The sequence below is a fragment of the Macaca fascicularis genome, chromosome 1, assembly GCF_037993035.2.
Source record: "Macaca fascicularis isolate 582-1 chromosome 1, T2T-MFA8v1.1".
NCBI classification, from domain to species: Eukaryota; Metazoa; Chordata; class Mammalia; order Primates; family Cercopithecidae; genus Macaca; species Macaca fascicularis.
The window spans coordinates 20,685,833-20,706,400 of NC_088375.1; the positions used below are offsets into that span (position 1 = coordinate 20,685,833).

The window sequence follows — 20,568 nt, forward strand, 5'->3', positions numbered from 1 at the left end:
GCTCAGGCTGGTGCTAAGAGCTCCAAGGGACAGATAAAAAACAGTCACTGGTAATCTGTCTCTCCTCACACACACATTGCAGGGAACTTAAATCTTGGTGAGGATACAAAATTTAAATACAGAGACAAAGAGAGGTCAAAACAAGACCTCCTGATTGTGCTGCTATAAACATACTTGTGCAAGTATCTTTTTCGAATAATGACTTCTTTTCCTCTGGGTAGATACCCAGTAGTGGGATTGCTGGATCAAATGGTAGTTCTACTTTTACTTATTTAAGGAATCTCCACATTGTTTTTCATAGTGGCTGTACTAGTTTACATTCCCACCAGAAGTGTAGAAGTGTTCCCTGATTACCACATCCATGTCAACATCTACTGCTTTTTGATTCTTTGATTATGGCTATTCTTGCAGGAGTAAGGTGGTATCGCATTGTGGTTTTGATTTGCATTTCCCTGATCATTAGTGACGTTGAGCGTTTTTTTCTTATGTTTGTTGCCCATTTGTGTGTCTTCTATTGAGAATTGCCTGTTTTTGTCCTTAGCCCACTTTTTGATGAGAATTGATTGTTTTCTTCTTACTGATTTGTTTGAGTTCGTTGTAGATTCTGGATATTAGTCCTTTGTCAGATGTATAGATTGTGAAGATTTTCTCGCACTCAGTGGGTTGTCTGTTCACTCTGCTAACTGTTCTTTTTGCCATGCAAAAGCTCTTTAGTTTGATTAGCAAAATTGTGGAATCAACCCAAATGCCCATCAATCAATGAGTGGATACAGAAACTCTGATATATATATGGAATATATATATATGGAATATATATATGGAATATATATGGAATATATATATATATGGAATATATATGGAATATATATATGGAATATATATATATGGAATATATATATGGAATATATATATGGAATATATATATATGGAATATATATATGGAATATATATATATGGAATATATATATGGAATATATATATATGGAATATATATATGGAATATATATATATGGAATACATAGTGGAATACTACTTAGCCATAAAAAGGAATGAATTAACAATATTTGCAATGACCTGGATGAGATTAGAGACTATTATTCTAAGTGAAATAACTTGCAAATGGAAAACCAAATATCGCATGTGCTCGCTGATATGTGGGAGCTAAGCTATGAGGACACAAAGGCATAAGAATGGTACAGTGGACTTTGGGGACTTGGGAGGAAGGGTGGGGGGGCGATGAGGGATAAAAGACAGCAAATATGCTTTAGTGCATACTGCTCAGGTGATGGATGCACCAAGTTCACACAGAACTCCACTAAAGAACTTACTTATGTAGCCAAACACCAACTGTACCCCAATAACTTATGGAAAAATAAAATTAAAAAAAAAACAAGACCTTCTGAACTCAAGTTTTGAATTGCTGCTGCTCCAGCAGACAGGAAGGGAGAGCTTCCCCTGAAAAATCATGCATTAAGTGGGACTTGTGCTGAGCCCTGAACATAAAGAAGTTTCAACATAATCTAATTTTTAGTTGGTGGTGATCCTGTTTGGATATCTTTTAACGTGGGATTAGGAGACTATCATCCAAGGCTTCATTTTAGTTCTAACATAATGCTTGGTTGTTCATATGTGAAGGGCATTAAAAAAGTGTGTGTATGTATGTGTCTCACACACAATATACACACATATATATACTCTTTGTTTCATTAATTGTGAAATTTACATTTTCATATATTAACTTCTTTGAAATTGTGACGCATTTTGCAATCAAGAGCATGCCATAGTTTAATTGGCAGCATCCTTTTTCTTTCTTACTAGTACATAAAATAAGGGTGCATCTTGTAAAATTGGCATCCTGGATCAGACGAAATACGGTATAAAATATTTATGTCTATTTACATATGTATAAGTGTACTTGTTTGTGAATATGTATCTCTATACACACATCAATGTGTGAGCTTGTATTACAAATGCAGTTTGCTGCTCCATTCAGTCATTTGAATAAAATGGGCTGCCATAGAAGCCATCAGGCTTAGCCCTTCATTGTCAGTCAGACCTGGGTTTGGATGTACTTGCTCTCCAATTCCATTTGGAAAAGAGGACTCCTAATAATTTTATGCCAAATGATGTCTATAAAATGTGTTGAATTAGTTTTGGCTGAGGGGTCTATTTAGATCCATGTGCTACCATTCCATTTTCAAGGTCCTGGGAGACTAGGGATTCATATGTTTTGGTGACACAGGGTGTGCAAAATTATAGAGCTTTAAGGAAGGAAACAATTGCAATGGGATTCGTCTCCTTTAAATAATTTGCAAGGACATTGTTAATCAGTTTGTCCCATTTCCTTCCTATGGCTTACTTTTGAGAGTGTAAATCACTGAAAAAAATCACAAATGAAGAACATGGGATTTGTAAGGTTTGTTCAGTGTAAGGTACTAGGTGGACAGCACTAGAGCCTCCCTTGGCTCAGGTAGGTGTGAAATGCTGACATCTCCACCTCCTTCCTAGTTACGGCTGGTTCAAAAACAGCCTTAGTCTCTCAATCCACTGACCAAGTAACAGAGTGCTATCAGGCCTTGGGAACAATTGTATCAATATCCCAATATAAGCTATTTTAACATTGTTTAAATGAAGACTTTTAGTAGGGAGACCCCACCTTCTCTGCAAATCCTTGCCGCCCATTCCCTGCCATGCTGCTCCTCTTCCTAACTCCCTAAGCTCCAGCTACAGGGCTTTTCTCTCAGGACTGCCCCCGCCCCCAACCACCGCCTGCCCCCTGACCTGACCCCACCACCATCCCTGCTTCCCCTGCCAAACCCATGCTCCTGCTCCCTAAGGGCCTTTGCTCAGGTTCACCTTCCTTCTGGAAACTCTCTGCTCCTCCCTCCTTCCCTTTTAACTTGCTAATTTCTCCTTACCCCTCAAATCTCAGCTGAAATAACAGGCCCTCATTGACGCCTTTCTTGTCTCTCCTTACTAAGTCAGGCCTCTGTTTTTGGTTTTCTTTGCACCTATGCTTTTCATTCATCATAATTGTAATTAAACAATTAATTGAATTTTACTTCCTTATTGTTTGGCTCTCCTGCCAGAGTAGATGCTCCAAGAGGAGAATTTTCTGTGTTTCCAACCCTGGAACAGGGCCTTTATACAAAGTAGACAAGAGATATGCATTGCATGAACTGCCAAATAAAGGAGAGTATGGTATTAACCAAAAAGAGTTTTCCCTTAAGAAATTCTCTACTTCTTCGTTCATCCTAAAGACCACTGTCACTTTGACCATTACCAGCTATGGTAGTTTGATATAAGAAATGCTGTTTTGAAAGCACTGAAGATGAAGCACAGAAAAAGTCTTCTTAGATTCAGACCAGTCTTCTGCAAGAAAAAAAAAATTCTACAATAAGAAAAGAGAAAATTTATTATTAATTTACAAAAACTGTCTTTTGTCTTGATCACATTCAAGGTTTCTTTCAGTTTAATATCCCCAAGAGCACTTTTGGCTCTTGTAGAGAAATATGATGTGTGATTTATTTGGAGGTTGGGAGGAGACAGAGTGGTGTGTGTGTGTGTGTGTGTGTGTGTGTGTGTTTCACAAATACCCATCTATCAGACATCTTTATTAAATTAGCTTCACAAGCATGAACAAACAGCCTAGAAGTTGGCCATGAGTGCAACAATCATACCTTATTTTCTATTTTCTGTAATGAAAGAACAGCACCAATCACAGAATGGTGTTCAATACAGATATTTGTTGAATGAATCATTCTCAAGCAATACAGCAGTGTGTGTTTTAGCCCCTGGCCAGCAACCAACATGTTGCATATACTATCTTAATTGTGTAACAGAATGCTTAATAAAATTCAACCTCCCCCAGTTGTATTAAAACTGATAAAATAACAAGGAGAGAAAAGAAAGAGATTGATTCTTGGAAGAAAGAGAATGACTTGACTATAGTCACAACATAGGAGTGACTAAAAATCCAGGCATGAAGTAGCTCCTGCCACAGGCAAGATTTTGTCTCCCTGATGTGTCCTGTGCCTCATACACATTGCAATATATTGCCCTCAATCTCCTCTTGTTGACAGTTTCTACCGGACTCCTAGCCACTATCTAATTCTCTTTCTTCCATTTTTTTCTCATTGCTAATCTCTGCCAGAAGGATTGAGAGAGCTAACACAGGTCTCCCAACCTCCAAGTTACTTTCTACATCAAGATAGCGTCTTATGTACAAGTCCATGCAGCAGGTCCAGTGAGCTTAGCGTCCCGCAGCCTTCAGAGTTTGGTTGCCAGGGTGTCCCCAGCAAGAGGGGAAGGCCATTACTCCTTGGATTTTCCCAGTTCTTGGAAATGGCATCATCTTTCATGAAGACGCCCAAGCCAGGGACCTGAACCCCACCTTACCTTCTTTCTTCAGGCCTAGCCAGCCACCGTGTTCTTCCTCTTGACCACTTTTCTAATCTTCCCCTCCTCTTGATCTACACCCTGCCCTCATTGGATCCCTCAACCTCTCTCATGTTAGCCAGACCTACAGTTTTATGCCCTGATTCTTGGCCTGTCCTGGAAGCCCTTTTGTCTGTAGCAGCCAAAAGATGTATATAAATTCCAGAAGTGGCTCTAACCTTTTAAAAGCTCTGAAGTAGCCAGGCCGGGACAAAGTCCAGACTGATCAGCATGGTATGTAAGTAGGTTATTCCATTGTATGCCTTTTGTCCCAGTTTATTTATTTTTTTGATTGTTACTTTTTTTTTGAAGATGGTCTTGCTCTGCCACCCAGGCTGGAGTGCAGTGGCCCGATCTCCGCTCACTGCAGCCTCCGCTGCTGGGGTTCAAGTGATTTTCCTGTCTCAGCCTCCTGAGTAGCTGAGATTGCAGATGCACACAGCCACGCCCGGCTAATTTTTTGTATTTTAGTAGAGACAGGGTTTCACCGTGTTGCCCAGGCTGGTCTTGAACTCCTGAGCTCAGGCAATCCTCCTGCCTCGGCCTCCCAAAGTGCTAGGATTACAAGCGTGAGCCACCACACATGGTCTCAGTTTATTTATTAGGAGCATCCCTTTTCACTCTTGGAAGTGTTCGTTTAGACGGTCAGTTATGTAGTCCCCTCAATATCAAGCTTTTCATTATCTGAATCTCCCACTTCTCCAGCTCTTCAGCACATCCGTTCAGCAGCTTATCTCCTGCTCCTCTCTCCCTGGGCTTCCTCCTCCCCCTGGAGCAGGATGACTGTAGCAGATCTTCCAGACGCAACATCTAGGAAGTCACATCCAGATAGGACAGTGTCTAAAGGATGGAAACAACTGTTTTCTCTGTGTCTATTTCTTAGGAATGGGAATATCTTTCCCAGAAGTCTTCAGGAGACTTCCCTTCATGTCTAACTGACAAGGATTGAGTCACATACTCTTTCCCAAACAGGCCTCTGGCAAGAAGGAAAGAATGACCATGACTGATGTTTATCATTTGCGATAGATGTGAAGAAATAGGTAGCAGCTGTGACTGTAACACCATTTTTTTGTTTAATTTGCTTTGGGGCCTGTTGATTAGAAGGCAAACAAGATCACTGCGTGGGATCTGTGTTCACCCTTAGCCCCAAGCACAGTGCCTGCATCAGCGGGCACTTTTGTTGCCATTGTTGAACTTTTGGATGGACGTAAGCTAGATGGTATCATGTAGTGGGGAGAACAGGGTCCTTAGAGCTAGATAGAAGTAGGCTTGGTCCCCAGCTCAGCACTTGCTGCCTGTTTAGGATCTTGCTGGACTTCTGAAGTTCAAAATCTCTAAGCTTCAGATTTCTCATCTGTAAAATGAAGCAAAGACTACCCCTGAGAACACATGTAACACATATGAACCAGCCAAAACAGCCAAAGATATTTTTCTAGCTTCTTTTTTTTTTTTTTTTCTTTTTGAGATGGAGTTTCGCTTTGTCGCCCAGGCTGGAGTGCAGTGGCCTGATCTTGGCTCACTGCAAGCTCCACCTCCCGGGTTCACGCCATTCTCCTGCCTCAGCCTCCCGAGCAGCTGGGATTACAGGCGCCCGACACCACGCCCAGCTAATTTTTTGTATTTTCAGTAGAGACGGAGTTTCACTGTGTTACCCAGGATGGTCTCGATCTCCAGACCTCGTGATCCGCCTTCCTCAGCCTCCCAAAGTGCTGGCATTATAGGCGTGAGTCACCGTGCCCGGCCCAGCTTCTTAACATTTCTATTTAATTCTAACAATATTTTTGAGTGTGGGTGTGGCAACCTTTTGTGTGTGTATGTGTGCACTTGTGAACAGGTGTATGCCATGTGTATGTGGGAATACCTGTAAGAAAAATGGAGGAAAATATCTTCTAAGGAAAATGTCATTCCTGCTATTGCCATCTGGAATTTATGAGGTCTTTGCTGACTATTTGACCTGTCTTAACTTTCTTTCTTTCTTTTTTTTTCTTTTTTTCTTTTTTTTTTTTTTTGAGACGGAGTCTCGCTGTGTCTCCCAGGCTGGAGTGCAGTGGCGTGATCTCGGCTCACTGCAAGCTCCGCCTCCCGGGTTCACGCCATTCTCCCGCCTCAGCCTCCCAAGTAGCTGAGACTACAGGCGCCCGCCACCACGCCCGGCTAGTTTTTTGTATTTTTAGTAGAGACGGGGTTTCACCATGTTAGCCAGGATAGTCTCGATCTCCTGACCACGTGATCCACCCGCCTCGGCCTCCCAAAGTGCTGGGATTACAGGCTTGAGCCACCGCGCCCGGCCTCTTTTTTTTTTTTTTTTTCTGAGAGGGAGTCTCGCTCTGTCGCCCAGCCTGGAGTGCAGTGGCGCGATCTCGGCTCACTGCAAGCTCCGACTCCCGGGTTCACGCCATTCTCTTGCCTCAGCCTCCCGAGTAGCTGGGACTACAGGCGCCCGCCAACGCGCCCGGCTAATTTTTTGTACTTTTAGTAGAGACGGGGTTTCACCGTGGTCTGGATCTCCTGACCTTGTGATCCGCCGGCCTTGGCCTCCCAAAGTGCTGGGATTACAGGCGTGAGCCACCGCGCCCGGCAGACCTGTCTTAATCTTAAAAAGCCTGTCTTAATCTATTTTTTATTCCAGGAAACTGTTTCTGACGTATGCTTTGTGGATTGTAATAGTCCCTGGAGATGATCTTTGGACAAAGTTTTCACGGTCATATTATTTGGTGGAATTCAGTGTGGTGTGATTTCCCCCTTGACATTCACAGTGACATTAGCATATCAAAGGTTTAGAGAAGTCTCATAGAGAAATTTGTTTTCATTGTTTAACCCAGGTTTCTCCAAATTTATTTTAACCCAGAGTCCTTTTTTTCTGACAGCACCTAGCAAGATCTTTTGCAATACTCTTTGGGAAATTGTATTAGCCTAATTACTGTGTTGCCCAGGCTGGTCTCGAACTTCTGACCTCAGGTGATCCACCCACTTCAGCCTCCCCAAGTGCTGAGATTACAGGTGTGAGCCATTGAGCACTGCCTGATGCTTACCTTGGATCCTACTAGATTCCTGAAAACTAATTGGCTTAGATAACATTTGGTCAAAGAACCAAAAATTTCAGTAATTTCCTAGGAGTCACAGATACATCTTGCCAATTCCAGGGCTGCCATGTCTTTTGGGTAATACAGTTCACTTTCCAGCTCAAGCAGTTCCTCTTCAAATTGGGCCACACTAAAAGGCAGGAGTTTGTAATTCAGAGGCATCCCAAGGTTTGTACTCCAAAGGCAGGCACAGAAATAAAATCTGATTCATGTGCATTAAAATCCATGCATTTTGACTAAAGCTGTAATTGTATTTCTTCCAAATAACTCTGAAGCTCTTTAAAATCCACAAATCAATGGAATTCTAAAAATAACTGACACTACTAGTACTGTTTTCTAAAAAATTAGGTAAATTTCCTGGCCCTCAAGGTGACTTGCTTGAACTTGCCACCTTCACCACTAGAGGGCAGCATTGGTTTACACAGGGTGAACAAACTTTCAATTCTAAACTAACGTTCTTTGGTGGGAAAGTGTTCATTTTGGTGTGTTTTGAAGAAGTAACTTCATACCTTTGAACTGGGGTTAAGCTGGTTAACCCCCAAAATTCTACCAATTCCAATATCCTATGGAAAAACCCCAAAACGACTAGTATAAATAAGATAGTTATTTCTGTTACTAATATAGTTTTGTTAATTTTTTTAGTGATATTTAGGATTAAATGGCAAAGTATGGGTAAGTTGCAGATTACCCTGAGCCAAAGTACATTCTCCTGAGTGTGAATTATTTTCCATCCCTGGAGAGTTAGCTATGAGGCAAAAGGAAAGTCGGTATAGGCTTTCTATAATGAAAGAATGACCCTTGGGAATCAGTTGTTATAAGAAAAAGCCTCTTATCTTACTGCTGCTTGGATAATTAAGGAAAAGTCTTGATTTTAGAATTGAGGTCCCTGTCAAGGCTTTGTATTAAAACTTGTATTAGGGACTTTTTTTTTTTTTTTTTTTTTTTCTGTTTGGTCATGACACCAGTTGTTAGTACTTCTGCTACAGAAACAAAGATATTTGGGGGCAGTAAAACTCAGATCTGCCAGCTTTTGTGTTTAAGAGAAGTCTCACTTGGTTTAGTAAGGGATGGAGTTAGAACCACAAGATAACATGTTCTTAAGTTCCCTGTGATTCCTAGAATTGCCTTATCTTGCTGATCTCTTTCTGTCCAGATTTTTAATTCTGTTCCTATAGACTATGCCAAATGTCATTTTTAGTCCAAACTCAATTAATTTTAGTTTTCTTTATGTTGGGACCCAACTGTATTAGTTGGGGTTATCTAGAGGGACAGAACTAATAGGATAGACATATATATGTATATATGTATATATCCCCATAACAGATATATATAGGGGAGTTTATTAAGTATTAACTTACACAATCACGAGATCCTATAATAGGTTGTCCGCAGGCTGAGGAGCAAGGAGAGCCAGTCTGAATCCCAAACCTGAACAACTTGGAGTCCAATGTTTGAGGACAGGAAGCCTCCAGCACGGGAGAAAGATATAGCCTGGGAGGCTGGGCCAGTCTAGTCTTTTCACATTTTCTGCTTGCTTTATATTCTAGCTGTGCTGGCAGCTGATTAGATGGTGCCCACCCAGATGGAGGGTGGGTCTGCCTTCCCAGTCCATTGACTCAAATGTTAATCTCCTTTGGCAACACCCTCACAGACACACCCAGGATCAATACGTTGACTCAGTCAAGTTGACACCTAGTATTAACCATCACACCAACTTATACTTCATTTTGCTTGTAGTTTTCAGACAGACCTGGATAAAGACACTGCCAAATGTTTTTACCAAAATTTGCTGGGACTTAAAAAAGTGTATTAGGGCTGCCATTCACCCTTAGTTCCCTGAAACATGATCACCTCCCTCCAGCATACTGATAGCTAGCATACTGCAGGTATGAGTGCTTGTAGTGAACTACCATCTGAGTCCTTGGGGGCACCTTCTTTTTATGGCCATTTTTAAAAAGATTGTTGTGGGTCTCAGTGTCTGAATGAGTGTGTACTCCCCAAGGAAAATGAGAGGAAAATCCTCTAAGAAAAAATATCATTCAAATATGAATTCTTATACCTCTTATGTAAAATGTATCTGCTCTTTCATTTAATAGTATCAAAATAATTACTAGCATCACTATTATTCTGCTCATACTATCCTACTTGCTGGAGCTCCAGGGGAAGCCAGGAGGAAAGTAGGCTGAGGTCTCAGTGATGCAGGCAGATGCTTGCTCACTTTCTGTTGCTCTCTCCACAGCTGAATCAGTCACTTGGTTTGGCAATCCTAGCTCTTGTCCTTTAGTTTTGAACCCTTGGTCTATGCTGTTTGCCTCATTTCTTCCACCTCACTATGAACAAATAGTCCTCAGAATATTCAAAAATTTTCCAGTTGTGAATTGCATTGACATCTTTATATATAGCATGCATACATTTTGTTTATCACACATTTTTAAAGTAAGATTTAGTTTTATTAATAATTTTGAGTTGAAAGGGTCCATGCAAGTATTCAGTTTGATTCTGACCAAAATGTGCTACATGTATTTGGAGTCTTTTTATGTGTATTTGTATGTGTTTTCCTTTTACCAGGAAAGTTTCCTCGTTGCCCAGTTTCATGCAACCAGTTCAATGGGATTAAACTTGAGTAGTTCAAAATAATTTAACTAATTACATTAAATTTTGTTTACAATTTTTTAATGATGCCTACTATTAGGACACAGAGCAGCAACATATTCACAATAGTGGTGGGAAGGTGGAAAAGTTAGGGGATAGTTTGCATTATGCCTAATTATGTAAAACATTTTTTTCCTATAAATCTTAAGGGGGCCACACATGCCCCAAGCCACATTGAGATGAGGACCATATAATAAAGACCTGTGTTTCTTATAGTCAGTGTAATTCAGTGCAATGCATCTTTATATAGGTTAAGTTGAAAAATCTCAGTTTGGTGAGGTATAAATATGGAATGGTTATCTTTTCTTACCCCCAATAACTGTGACCAACTTTGCTTAATATTACTTCAGTCTGATCTGATAACTTCCATGCACTTCTGTTCTAAAAGTTTTACTGCCAGTAGATATTCATTTAACTGCATTTAGGTTATTATTACTTATGGTTCTTGTCCAGTTTACAGTCTTCCTTCCCCACCTGGTAGAACTTCTGTTCTACTGCAGTGGCCTCAGGCAGAAGAGGAGGACCTGGCTGCCTGCTCTCCCTTCTTCTGTCTTCAGTGCCTGAATGCCTGATCCAGTAGGTGTGGGTGGAGGTGAGGGAATGAGTTGGTTCATGCAATTGTTCACACACCTCTGGCTCCTCCCCCCGCCTTTTTTTTTGCAATGGTTGCTTGCTATTCTGGTTGTCAATGGTGAGGTTGGGCTGCTGACGTCTGTTTGGACTGGTGCTCTCTGCTTCCCTGGTACTCTTGATGTGAGGGCAAAACACTTGCCCAAGAGTGATTTCCTCTGCCCTTCCTTCAAGGCTCATTTCACCTTGAGAGGAGCTGGTCCCTCCAGTGTTCCTGGTAACAACTTACCCAACCTTCCTCCCACACTGAGGATTGTGAGATCCTTCAGGGTGCTCTTTAGTAGCCTCCAGGACCTGGGGACCCTGGGTGAGAGGCTGAGTCTCTACCTCTGGGAGTTTCCAGCTGCCTCTGTCTCTAGGTGAGAAATGGAATCTCTTCGCATTGAATGAGTTAAGGCAACAAGTCAAAAGCTCCTTCTTCCTCATGGGGGAGGAAACGGGGAAGGGATTATCTGTCCCCAGTACATCTCTGAATGAATGAATGGATGAATGCAATAAAAATGTTTCCTCAAAATTGAAGTATAAATTATCCCTTTTAACCATTTGTTACTAATTTGAATGTTAAAGATTTGTATTTGTAGGGTTGAAAGCATTTCTTAACTGAAAATGAGGGCAGGAGCCATCGGACACGTGTCATTCCCCATCTTCTTTGAGAGGAGAGTATGGGAAAAGAGTATCCTCGTCTTCGTTCCTCATCCACATTCTGGTATGGAGAAAGCTATTTTACTTACCATGAGCCTCAGTTTCTTTATCTGTAAAATGGCAGCAAGTATCTCCCTGATTTTCTATCTCAGAAGGTTTTGTGAATATTTAATGTAATGGTACAGGGTGGAGTTTCCAATCTTGGCACTATTGATGTTTTGTGCTTGTTAATTCTTTGTTTTAGAGGGCTGCTCCATGTATTATAGAATTTATGGTCCCTACCTACTAGACTCCAGTAGCAGCCCCCTCACCTCAGTTGTGACAACCAGAAATACCTCTGGACAGTGCTAGATGTTTTTTGGGGGTGGGGGGGGCACATTTGCTCCTAGCTGAGAACCACTGGTATAAGCACAGTAACTGTGCCTAGTCGAGAGCAAGCCATCCTAGAACACCATGTGCCGTGCGAGGATTAAGGATTTAAACTGTTCTTTAGAATTTAATGAGTTATGCAAGAAAGGCTCCATGCAGCAGCGTTCTCTTTGATTGTGTTAAGTTGTACTAATCAGAGTATTACATCCATTGTATTGAAGAAGGAAAATGTATTAGACTAAATGATAAGAAGATAAAATCGAGGTGGTTAGAAGATTTTTAAATGTATAATTTGTGGCAATGCAGGGAATATTTAAAACAGGATATACTAAAATACTGATTTTAAAAGTGCAGACAGATCTGGGTCTGTCAGATGTATTTGAAGACACAAGCAAGACAGCAAGGAGGAACATGCAGAATGTTCCCTTCTGTAGATGGCAGGAGTGAGGTGGACTTGGAGCAGAGGGCGTGGAACCAAGTAGAACAGAGGTGTGGGCTGAGGCTGGCTCCCTCTGCCTTGTGATGGCCCCTTCTAACTGTGATAGCTAGTACAGTGAAAAGACCCACTTAGTAGTGACAAACCATTCACTCAGGACTCAGCCTTGAGGGAGAATTGTGATGATGATAGGCAAGGCTTGCGTAGAAGGCAAGAAGAAAGACATTTTAGGAAAGAGCTTGTGCAGTTTACAAAGGGGTTCTCTAATTGTTGTATGCCTATTCCTGTTGGCCCAAGCATGGCTGGTGCAAATAAGTTAAGTTTTCGTGAATCAGTTCTGTCACCTGTGGCCTATCTTCCTCTGCTGCTTTGCTTCATGGAAGAAAATCTTGGCAGTAGCAGATTTCTTGTGTTCTTTTCACTATAAAGTATTGTCTCCCCATTGAAGGTCAGAGGCTGGGCTAATGAAACTGACTCTCACATGTTTGATCTAAGCTTTTGTCTTCAGATAGGTGGTAGTGTGGTGTAATGAAAGAGCGTGAGCAAGGAAATTGAGTAGAGGAGAGATCAAATGCTAGACTGCCATCTACTAGCAAGTTGCCACCACTCTTCCCTCAATTTCCTTATCTGTGAAATGGGGATAAAGAAAACTATTTTGCAGCATTGTTTTGAGGATCAGTTGGCATGCTGTGTGGAATGTGCCAGGATGGGGGGAGGTACTGAAAAATAGGAGCTATTAGGAATTGCTATTTTTAAACACAGGAATTCTAAATCTGAATTAAATGAAATGTTTTCAAACTAAATGTACTTCAAATTTATATTTAATGAACTATAAATTAAATATGAATTAATCTTCATTGCAGGCCCTTTGTCATATTAGTAGGTTGGGGTCCTTTATCATTTCTGAGCTAAATAACCTTGTTTCATCAAAATATCCCAGGCTGGGTTACATCAAGTATGGATGCCAGATATGAAATAGGCCCTCAAGTTTATACTTCTGGAATTAAAATTTGTTATTGGGCTGAAGATTTGAATTTATCCACCATAGAGGCATGATTTCTTTGAGACCTATGGTGCAAGATGATTTTCCTAATAAAGTCAGTATAGATAAAAAGTGGTGATGATTTTATTCTACACTTCATTAGGTAGACAATAAGTTTAAATGTGTTAACAAAAAGCTATTGTTTTCTGATGACTTATGATACTACTTATTTTTAGTGTGATATTTGGATCCCTTGAATGGGAAACAAAATCTAATCGATTCTTTTACAATGTAGGCCAAGTCATAGAGGCCTACTTGAAACAATAACTTGTTAACAATGTTAGTACCTCTCATTTTACAGTGAAATCGTTTTGATAGAGTCTGCTATGCATTTGACAGCATGTTGGGAGATGATTAAAAGTTTTTAAAATCCTTTGATTCTCAAAGATACGAGACGGAAAAGATTGTCCATTATTCTTTCAATAGGATTCAAAAAATTTGATAGGAGCAGGTTGAAAGTGGGAAGGTGAAAACTAAAATGGAGCTATCTGTAAATAAAGGAAAGAAGGAAACGGCTTCCAAAGAAAGCACATGGGTGTGGTTAAAGAGCGGGTTTTCTTTGCAGACCATGTTACAGTACATGTTTACAATCGCATTCCTATTCCTACCACTACTGTATATCAAACTAAAAAAAGAGAATAGCTACGCCGTTTTGCCAGCAGGTGGCACCATGAGAATCTCCTAGAAGAAACCGGAAGTCCCTGAAAGCAAGACTCTTACTGTTTTCCCAAGTCCAGTCATCAATATATATTCATATTGTTGATGACATCATAAACACATCCCTTAAAAAGCACTTTCAGAAGATTCATTCCTCCCCTCCTTTTTCATATATTAGCATTGTTCATTCAAGAAATATTATATTCCCGGAAAATAATAGGAAGTTTAAAATAAAATTGTAACTCAATTATGTTTATTTGTTTTTCTCTGTATTGCTTAATATAGCCATTTGAGGAGCACATTTCCTTAGCAATAATGGAATATGTTATTATCAGGCTATGTTAAATGGTTAGAGAGGAAGAAACTTAGAAGGCGCTCTATTTTCACACTCCTCGCCTGCCTTCCAGGGATTCCCCATGCCCAAATACCTCCCCAATGCTAAGCAACCTCTCAGACTCAGGGGGCACCCTGTGCCGGAGATAATGCACATTTCTGGCCTTTGAAAGCAACTCTAAGAAGGCTGGCTTCGTGAACTCACCTTCGAAGCTTCCTGCACATTCCGTGTGATTTGGAGGAATTTGTTTTCCAGTGTTCCCATCTGGCTTTACAGCAACATCTTTTGATCCGGTCTTATCAGCATGTGCCGTTCCACTATTACGAGCTAGGCTGGAACTAGGACCTTGTTCTATGGTGTTGGTGGAAACCTCTTGATTTTGGCATAGAACAGAGATGCCCTTGCTGGAGTCTACTTCCTTAGGTGGATTCACAGAATCTTTCTCTTGGGCTTGTGGTTGCTCTTTCGTGAAGCAGGCAGTTCTGTTATTTTGAGAGAGTAGCTGCTCTTTGCTCTTCATGGAGTCTTTGAGGCCAGGATCATGTGAAGGAGGCAGCTGGGACTTGCTTTTGTATGTGTCTTGGGTCATACGGGTTGCCAATGCTCTGAGAAAGGAGATAAAAGAAAGATCTCTGAAAACCAATAAAGAGGCTCTTCTTTAGATCTTTCAGCTTACTAGAATGTGGTCCTCTTCAGTATCAGCCAAGGTAATATAGGTGGGAATGGGGTGGTGGGTGAAATTGAATGGTAACAATGTAGGGAAAATGTCTCACTTAAGAAGGGGAACGGAGCATTTCTTCAGGAAAACAGTTTAAAGAGGTCAGTTGGGAAGAGGGACTTAATGTCATACCCATGAGTTTAGTAATCAAGTTCTTACCTCATTTTCTTAGCCTGTGGGGCTCTGTGCTGCTGCCCTCCCTGTGGTGAGAACATGAGAACATCTTCTGGTCTCTTCTGAATTCCATTCCCCAAATAAGAGGAGAACTTTTTCTTCATGGTTTTTGCTTGAGTTAATTAAGAAGTGTTATGAGTTGGATTGTGTCTTTACATTTTTTACTTTCAAGTCCTAACCCCCAGTACCTCAGAGTGGGACTTTATTTGGAGATAAGATCTTACAGAGATAACAAAATTAAAATGCGGTCATTAGGGTGGGTCCTAATCCTATATTACTGGTGTCCTTATAAGGAAAGGAACTTAGAACACACAGACACATACAGGGAGAGCACTAAGAGACACAGGGAGAAGACAGCCATCTATAAGCCAAGGAGAGAGGCCTGCAACAGAGCCTTCCTTCACAGTTTTCAGAAGGAACCAACATGTCTGACATATTGATTTTGAATTTCCAGACTCTAGAATTGTAAGGCAATACATTTTTGTTGTTTAAGGCACCCAGTTTGTAGTTCTTTGTTATGGCAGCCCTAGAAAACCAACATAAGAAGAAGAAAAAGAATTCTGTAAACTGGGCTTTCAGAAAACCAATGCGTATAAACCTTGGTGTATATTACACATTAGGTTCATCTGGTGTGATAGATGGAAACGGAAAAATTTAAAGCAGTTTTCCAGTGTTTACCTAGTATATGTTAAAGAGGATTTAGAAACACTAAGATCAGAGGTTTAAACTGGCTAAGCCCGTGGAGGTTTCCTTTGAACATTTTACTTGGCAAGCACAATGTTTTCAAAAACAAAATGACTGGGTGCGAGTGGATTGTCTCCTTCACCGCAATTATGTGACCTCCTACCCAACTGTGAGTTTGCAACTGCCAGCCATGACTAAGTGGACTTTTCACTTGTTGAGTTGATGTTTTAGCATCTTGCAGACATAGCTGCTATGGAGAACTCAATAAGTTTTTAAGACATCTCATGAACTGGTCCTTTAGAGTTGAAAGTCTTGGACTAGTTTTGCTCATGGGACAGAATTCTTTAAATCTACAGTTCGGTTAATAGGCACCAAGCAGAGGGAATATGACCAGATAGGGAACCTAGAATTCACATTGAACTCCTAATACTCTTTCATATGATCGCTTCTTTGTGAAGCGATCAGAACAAGGAAGAGTTCTTTGTGAGCCTCTCATCCTTTGTTTTCTCCTTGGGGTCTTTTGTGGGGGTCTCGGACATGTAAGAACTTCACCTATTCCATATAAACTGAGGGATTTTGAGCTACTTCTCCCAGCAAGGTCTGTCTTCTGAAGTTTAGACCTACGGGGATAATAGGTTGAGAAATGAACATATCTTTTCTTTGAAACTTGATATTTCTCCAATGTTCTCTCTGTGAAGGTATGGTACTTCTACCCACCCAGTTACCAGATTTGACAAGCTCATTTGAGCACCTACTTTGTGCCAGGCAATATACTTTAGATTCTGGTTTTCTTTACCCTTGGACATATATTTAGTCTTAAAGCTCCAACAATTCTACTTTCTAAATATCTTGAGATGCTCGTTTTCTCATTTGCTTCACCTGACCAATGCCGTAGTTTAGGCCTTGAAACCATGGCCTGAACTTTGTAATTCTATCAGGTCTACTCTGACTATAGCCTGAGGTCTGTTTTACCTTAAACTTTGCACCCAGAATGATCTTTTTAACATTTGAGCATGTAATTTTCACCAGTCTCAAACCCTACAGGGTGAACTCTCAACTCTTTTGCAAGACCTGTGAAGTCATTCATGATTGGATTGGATTGGAGACATTGGCTATTTTGCGTTGTCTCTGAAAACTGCACCTACATGTTCTCCTCTTCCCCACTTCCATGTCACGTGCCTGCAGTACTGAGCTATTTGAGGCAAGCAGTGCTCACTTATGTGCCTTTGTACATACTCTTCCTTTTGCCGGGAGTGGCCCCATTCCATATGTCCTCCTGACAAACTTCCCACCCTTTCCCCATTCTCCTCCTCCTCTAAGATTCTGCTCACATACTGTGTCTTTTGGGAAATCTTAGCTAAAGCCCTTTGATAGACACAGGAACCTTTTTATGTTCCTGCCCTACTTTGCGAATAACTCAATTAGCAGTTTTGATAATCATTTTTTATAAGCGGAACTACTCTCCAATGTAAATATGAGTACCTTGAGGGCAGAGACCACGGTTTTTCATATTTGCATTCCAGACTCTACCTGAGTAGCTGTTTTGCAAAGTCTGGTCTGAAAAACACCTGTCCCAGAATAATCTGCCTTAGTATCATCGCAGTTAAAAATGTGGATTTTTAAGCCTAATTTCTAACCTGCTGACTCAAAGGACTGGCAACATGCATCTTTAATAATCTACTCACTGGCATAGAATTGAATCTCAATAACAATTTCATTTAAATGAATCATGGAAAACTATTGCCTAGCACAGTGCCTAAGAAATATTGAGACTTAATACATATTGCTTCCTTCCTGTATCCCTGATTTTACTGTCAAGAAGTCTGAGGCTTAGAGAGAATATGACTTCCCAAAGGATACGGAGGCAGAAGCACCTGAATCAAAGTTTTCTACCTCCTGATTCATACTGTTTCCAATCCAACTCTCTACTCAGCAAGGACAGCCACTTACTAGGGCCTGGCCTTTTGTACACCCTCCTGAGAGTAGCCATCTGATCTTCAGTGTCCTTTTTGAATAAGAGTGGGAATCAACCAAATGCCTTCTAAGACCCTTTTCCAGTATGTGAGCTCTCATTCTAGGTTGGTTTAAGCATTTATTGCAGACAGAGAAATTGAAAGCAGAGGAGTTCGGTTAGTTGCTCAGAGTATCTTTCAAACCCAAAGCTGGAGGTTAGAAAGAATTCCCAGGCTAGACATTTGGCTATTACTCTTGGCATTTATGTCATGTATAAGCTCTGTTGACCTGAAATATTTTATGTTCATTTATAGCACCTGGCCTTCCTCTTGAACATGCTCTGTCCATTTCAGACTCCTGAGTTCTGGCACTTGCCTTCAGTAAGAAAGGATGTAGTCTTCAAGAGCCAAGATATTTCTTTCCTGTGCTGAATTTTTAAGTAATATTAAAATCTAATTATTTTAATGATGAACAAAGGAGAACTAGTTTCTACAGACTGTACAACTGTGACAATTTTCAACAAAAACAGTAGAAGGGTTTCAATTGTGTAACAATTTTTAATGGATAAGAGTGTGCACTTATATAGCACTTACTTTATCCAAGTGCTCACTGAATCCTCAAATAACTTCATAAGGTAGGAAATACTTTTATTTGACATTGGAGGAAGCTGAGGTACTAATTCCAGAGACACTTTTTCTTTCCTTTCTTTTTTAACTTTCATAAAGTGGGCTAGGACAGCGACTTGCACATTAGTAACTGCTCAATAAATTGTTGTTAGATCCAAAAGAGAAAGATCGGATATCAAAAAATGGGTGAAACCAAATCAGCCCAGATAATGAAAGAAAATCAAAATGAAAAATAAAATTTAAAAGAAGAAAACAAAGGATTTAAGCAAGAAAGAGCTAACTTGAATGATGGCAGTGACTGGAAGCCTGAGAAATGTTAGCTCAAGAAGGCTTACAGGTAGGCTGCTGGGGGGGAGCTATGTAATTGACGGGGGAGGGACAAGGAAGGCTAGGCAGCCTAAAATCCAGGCTCTGATCAGAAGCTCTTGCTGTCTTGGCACTCAGGTCTCTGAAAGGGCCTTAGCGGAGTGATGGGCCCACTGCCCTGCTGTGCCTCTGGGGCATCTTCCTCCCCAGTCCTGAAAGTCTTACCTTGCTGCAACTTCTGCAGTTCTTTTTGGAGCTGCCTCTGCTCCCAGGTCAGCAATTTCACATGGTAGAGGCAGATATCCTCCAGTTTCTGCAGCCTTTGGTCCAGTCTGGCTTCAGCCTGCTTGGCATTCTTCCTCTCCAAATCAAAGTGCTTATACAATTGTTGCCTGACCATGTGCCTCTCCATCTTCTTTATGGTCTAGAGACAATAAGGCATCACAACTAACCTGATCAATGGAAGACTGAGATACTGACCCCCAGCTTTTAATCAGAGATCAGTGGTTGAACCTGTGTATTTCTGAAACCACAGGTGCCTAGTCAGATGAAATCACACTATTGTTAAATGAGTTTCCAGAGTAACACAGAAGGATTGAGGGTAGTCATTCCTCTGAGCCTCAGCCTCCTTGTCAATAAAATAGTGATACAATACAATAGGCTCCCCCAACACAGCTCCCAGTCAGATTTGTGTGAAGATCAATTGAGATGGGTAAGAACTACTCTTTGGGAAAAAAAGGTAGCCTATATATATAAGGCATTATTCACCCAATAAGAAAAGCCTCTTTTACTGTTCTTAAAGGCTCCCAAAGAGGCTGCTCAGAGATCTGGAGAGGATTTTGGAATTTAGGACGTGGCCATTCCTTCCCGCACCCTGCCAGTTCATTAATTCACATATGCGTAGGTTCATTCAGCCTATAATCCTACTGTATGCCAGGTGCTATGCTAAAAGCTAAGAGTAATGGTGAATGAGACACAGTTCCTACTCTCAAGGGGCTTTCTCGAAAAGTGGAAGATTGGGGTATCCTGATTACAAAGTAGAACAGCATCCATGATGAGTAGTCTGGGCAACACCAGGGAAGCTGCTTAGATTGGGCAAAAGCTCCTCTTCTCGTCCTCACCCATCTTCTCAGACTTTAGATGCTCTCCTTCCTCCATGTACCCTGATGTCTAAGCCCACACCTGCTTCTTTCTCCTCTAAATAGCACTAAGTAGGGACTCATTTTTCTCTCGTTTGAGTCTCTCTAACACTTTTCTCAGAGCTCAGAGCACAACATGTGCTCAGGATATAAACAGATTGCTGTCAACAAAAGTTTTGGTGATTATAATGCAGAAAAAAAGCTTAACATTAAAAAGGAGGAAAAGGTCAGGACACGGGAAAGAAATACATTTTAAGGTACTTGTTTTAGTGTCTAAAGCATAGACTAAACTTTTGTTAAAGAACAGGGCCAGTAGAACTTACCTCCAAATCCAGGGTTTTCACCATCAGACTATGTCTTGTTTCTTTTGCTATGTTAGGCTGAGTCTGGATTAATGAGCTTATTTTTCTTCAGTAAACTTAGGAGTCTGGTGTTTGGAGAAAGGACAGAGGGAGACCCGTTGGAGAGGGCTGTGAGGAGAATGTTAAATACACTTGAAAGCTCTCTTCATCCCTCCCTACCTCCCCTGGTCAAGAATGCTAGCTCCTTGGGCCATGGCACTCATCCCTGCTGGAGAGGCCAGAGCTCAAAATAGCTCTGTGGGTAAAAGAAGCCTGCCAGCTTCTAGCCTGTCCCAAGAGGGGCCCACAGAGCTCCTTCTGGGCTGTGTCCATGGGAGCCAGGAA

The 20,568-nt window shown here is 41.0% G+C and overlaps 1 protein-coding gene across 2 annotated transcripts; it reads right to left on the minus strand.

Moving 5' to 3' along the window:
* Positions 1-3,400: 3,400 nt before the first annotated feature.
* Positions 3,401-20,311, minus strand: CCDC190 (coiled-coil domain containing 190). Of its 2 annotated transcripts, XM_015443885.4 has the most exons (5): positions 20,206-20,311; positions 18,969-19,167; positions 15,160-15,286; positions 14,487-14,887; positions 3,401-5,791 (listed from the first exon to the last, which is right to left on the minus strand). In XM_015443885.4, the coding sequence occupies exons 1-5, from the start codon at positions 20,227-20,229 to the stop codon at positions 5,772-5,774; spliced, it is 771 nt and encodes a 256-aa protein (XP_015299371.3). In that variant the 5' UTR covers positions 20,230-20,311; the 3' UTR covers positions 3,401-5,771. The 2 variants fall into 2 exon arrangements, with proteins under 2 accessions (XP_015299371.3, XP_005539882.4); XM_005539825.5 differs by lacking the exon at positions 3,401-5,791 and having other exon boundaries at positions 14,182-14,887.
* Positions 20,312-20,568: the final 257 nt, after the last annotated feature.